The sequence below is a fragment of the Lynx canadensis genome, chromosome F1, assembly GCF_007474595.2.
Source record: "Lynx canadensis isolate LIC74 chromosome F1, mLynCan4.pri.v2, whole genome shotgun sequence".
Lineage (NCBI taxonomy): Eukaryota > Metazoa > Chordata > Mammalia > Carnivora > Felidae > Lynx > Lynx canadensis.
The window spans coordinates 39,940,561-39,944,300 of record NC_044319.2 but is presented as its reverse complement, the minus strand read 5'-3'; the positions used below and the strand labels follow the sequence as shown (position 1 = coordinate 39,944,300).

Here is a 3,740-nt window from a genome sequence, read left to right as displayed (position 1 = left end):
CACATCCCTCGAGCTGCCGCCCAGCGCGCAGGCAGAGCCCAGCGGAGCGAGCGGGCGAGCGTGGTGCCAGTGCGCAGCCGGGCTCTCGGACCGGGAAGCCACCGGGGCACCGGGCAGTGGCCGGGCGGGGCAGCTCGCGCGGGGCGGCGGAGGGGCCGGAGCGGGGCTGCGGGCGCCGAGCGGACGGCGGTGGCCCGAGGACTGCGCGGCGGGCGCACCGGACGGCCGGGGCGCAGGTGGCAGGGCGCGCGGCCAGCCGGCCCCGGGCGCCAGAATCCGGCGCAGCGCCCACCGCAGCCTGCAGTTTTCCCGGGACGTCTGGGCGCCCATGACGGCGGCGGCGACTGTGCTCAAGGAGGGCGTGCTGGAGAAGCGCAGCGGCGGGCTGCTGCAGCTGTGGAAGCGGAAGCGCTGTGTGCTCACCGAGCGCGGTCTGCAGCTCTTCGAGGCCAAGGGCACCGGCGGCCGGCCCAAGGAGCTCAGCTTCGCCCGCATCAAGGCCGTGGAATGCGTGGAGAGCACCGGGCGCCACATCTATTTCACGCTGGTGACCGAGGGAGGCGGCGAGATCGACTTCCGCTGCCCCCTCGAGGATCCTGGCTGGAACGCCCAGATCACCCTGGGCCTGGTCAAGTTCAAGAACCAGCAGGCAATCCAGACTGTGCGGGCCAGGCAGAGCCTCGGGGCCGGGACCCTCGTGTCCTAAACCGCACAACTTGCCATCTTACCTTCATGCTCCGCACCCTCCCCACCACGTGGTGTACGGAGGTCAAGTCAGGTAGGCCCCTGGAGTCTGAACCCTCCTTTCTCTCCTTCTCTTTCCCCTATGGAGAAAATGGGGGACTCCCACCAGCATTCCACGTCAAAGCTGAACGACCCTAGGGCCGACAGGGAGTAGGAGCTTAGGAGTCTGAGCAAGGGAGGCCAAGAGCTGGACTTTCCCCTGGGGCCCCAGGCAGGAGGGTCGTATGTGCCCCAGGTGACAGAGAGGAAGATGGTGGGATGGGCCTCCCTACAGGTCGGTTCTGCCCTGGCTCTGGTGCAGGGAGGCTGGCCTGCGCATTCCCTTAAGGCTTTCCAGCAGAAAGACAGTCTCCTTCAGTTAGCAGAGTCATTGGGAACAGAACCCAGCTCCCAAGGTGGGCCCTTAGGGGGAGGGTTTGACTAGGCTGGGCCAGGGCTCCACTACCCATTCTTGACAGTGGATATCGGGTCCTAGGGCTGAGCTGCTGGCAGACCAGAGGTGTTGGAGGGTGGGCAGGCCAGGCCAGAGGCCAGGCCACCGATACCAAGGGGGAATGGGCCTGTCCGCCTGCCTCTGAGTGCCAGCCAATGCCCAGCTGGGCCAGAAGAGGAGAAGCTGGAGAAGGGGGTGGGGCATTGGGGCAGGGTGGGTGGAGGGGTGCAGGATGGGGTCATGATTTGTTATTTGTGATGTCTTAATCCTCCTTGAGCAGTAGGGCAGGGGGTGAGGGGCGGATTTGTGGTCAGGAAGGCCCAGGGGAGGGACCAAGAATAGAACCTAGAAGCCCTGGCTCCCAGCCCTGTGCCCTCTTCCCCAGATGCCACTCCCTCCCCGTGGGAACCACGAGTAGGGCTGAGGACAGAATTATACCACTCAGGTTTTCATTTCTCCGGTGGAAACCTATATCCCCTCTCATATCATCTCACCCTCCAGCCCCGCAGTTCTCCGCCTTGCCAAGGAGAGTCCCCGTGAGCCTGGAGCCCCACCTGGTGTCATATACCCCTTTGACCCTCCTGTTGACTGTAGTGAGGATTAGCCGAGAGGGAGGGAGACCTGCTGTACTGAGAACTGGTCCATATTGATCCCTCAGGCCTCAGGGGGACTCGGAGGAAGCAGTTTCCTCCCCTGATCACAGTGTGTTGTACAAATCCTATTTTCTACCTTTCTCCTGATGTGGAGAAGGTTGGAAAGCTCTGGTGTAAAGCAGCTCATTGTGGATACTTATCTCAGTGTCTGCCCCTGCCCTAACTGCTGCTCTTTCTTGCCAGCTCTCCTGCCCCTTTTGGCTCACGGGAGCGTGACTGTGCTCCATATGTCGAGGCGGAAGCCATGGTCACGTGGAGGAGACGCTGGAGCTGAAGGAATGGATGGGGCCCGGGGAGGAGGGCAGAAGGCCATGTGGGGCTGAGGATGAAGATTCAGCCCCTGGACACTCTCAGAGTCTCCGGACATTCCCAGCTCAGGGCTTTGCAGCCACAGCCTGACGTACAGATGGTGATGGAGAGCTGGCATCCAAGCACCCTCCCCTCGGCGGCCCCGTCATCTGGTTGCAGACTGTTGTTAGTCCCCAGCTTGTGCCGTGCCGTGAGGAGGACATTTCCCCATGGGGTGCCAAGCCAGTGCCTCAGGACTCAGGAGGCCAGGCTGGTACCCCGGGGAGGAACCAGCCTGGCATCACTTCTGGACTCACCTTGGTGGGGGGAGCTGATGGTCCCTGAGGCCCACACTTGAGGGTCTCCTGCTGCTTAGGTCCTTCTGGGACCCCCACCCATCCAGGCCTTCTCTTTGCACACTTCGCCCCCCACCTCTTGCCCATCTTCCCCCCCACTGTGGTGCTAGGCCTGGAGGTGGTGGGGGTGGGGTGGGGGTTTGGCCATTACCATTTCATGCCTATCCCAAAATGAAGAGTCCCCGCAAAGGGCAGTGACCACACTGTTTGCTGAATGGAGTTCTTTGCCCACAAAGACCCAGTGCTTGGAGCATCCCTCTCCTACCCCCGCTTCTCCACTCCATAACCCATTCTGAGATCTCCGGCCTGGGTGGGGAGAGACACTGCAGCCCTAGGAGGCACGACCTCAGCGGTCCTAGGAAGGAGGGACCGTAAGGCCTGGACTGAGGGATGTTCTACTGGCCAAGTCAGTCTATGTAGCTGCTTTTCCAGAAGGCCATGCCGCCCCTGCCATCCTGGGAGGTGGCTCAGCTTTCTGAGCAGAGTTGGTCTCCTTGTCATTTACATACTCAGGCTTCACACATTTATGCAGTAAGTATTCCTTGCTGGATGGTTTAAAAGGAATGATTACAGCACGGGAAAAGCTAAAGTACAGAGAAATAACTGCCTGAGTTACACAGAAATTCATCGGGTAACCCTCGAGATCTTTCCATGTTGTGGTCAGCAGTTTACTCTGCCCTCCTTTCCTCCATTGCCCACCATGTCTGGCCTTCCCTGTGGCAAAGCAGTGGCCTACTTCAGAGTCTCCAGAAGGAACGAGGGGGCTGTGTGGCCCCCTTCAACAATTTGAAGTCTCTTTAATAACCTCTTTGTGCTTCTGACCTGTTTTGTTCCCCATCAGATTTCTCCTACTGTCCAGCCAAGACCTCCCCATCCTATGTCCCAGTACCTTAGAGTCCTCGGGAGTGCCTTGTTCATCTGCTACGAGCACCGCATCTCACAAGTGACAAAGAACTTACAAATTACAAGAGAGTTTTGACAAATATCTCATTTATTACCTCATTAGGCTGTATCCCTGTTTCATGGATAGCTTAGTCCCAGCGTCGCAAACAAGCATCATCTTCCACGCCACCCCTGGTATGTGCTGAGCAAGATCTGGGCTCCCCTCGCATGCTGTGGTCAATTGGTGATGCCTCTCATGGGCTTGGGGAGAAAGATGGTGAGGATGGCCACACTTGGGTGGCCGGGGGGGGGGGGGTTTGGCGAGAAGATGATGGGGTCTCCACCCCTTCTTTGTTGGAGCCATGTGAATGGGAAAGCGTTAGC

At 59.8% G+C, this 3,740-nt stretch overlaps 1 protein-coding gene across 1 annotated transcript; it reads left to right on the top strand.

The window, feature by feature from the left end:
- Window positions 1–300: 300 nt before the first annotated feature.
- PHLDA3 (pleckstrin homology like domain family A member 3) lies at window positions 301–3,453 on the top strand. Its single transcript, XM_030303010.1, has 2 exons — window positions 301–778; window positions 2,014–3,453. Exon 1 carries the CDS (start codon window positions 329–331, stop codon window positions 704–706), a length of 378 nt encoding a protein of 125 aa, XP_030158870.1. The 5' UTR covers window positions 301–328; the 3' UTR covers window positions 707–778; window positions 2,014–3,453.
- Window positions 3,454–3,740: the final 287 nt, after the last annotated feature.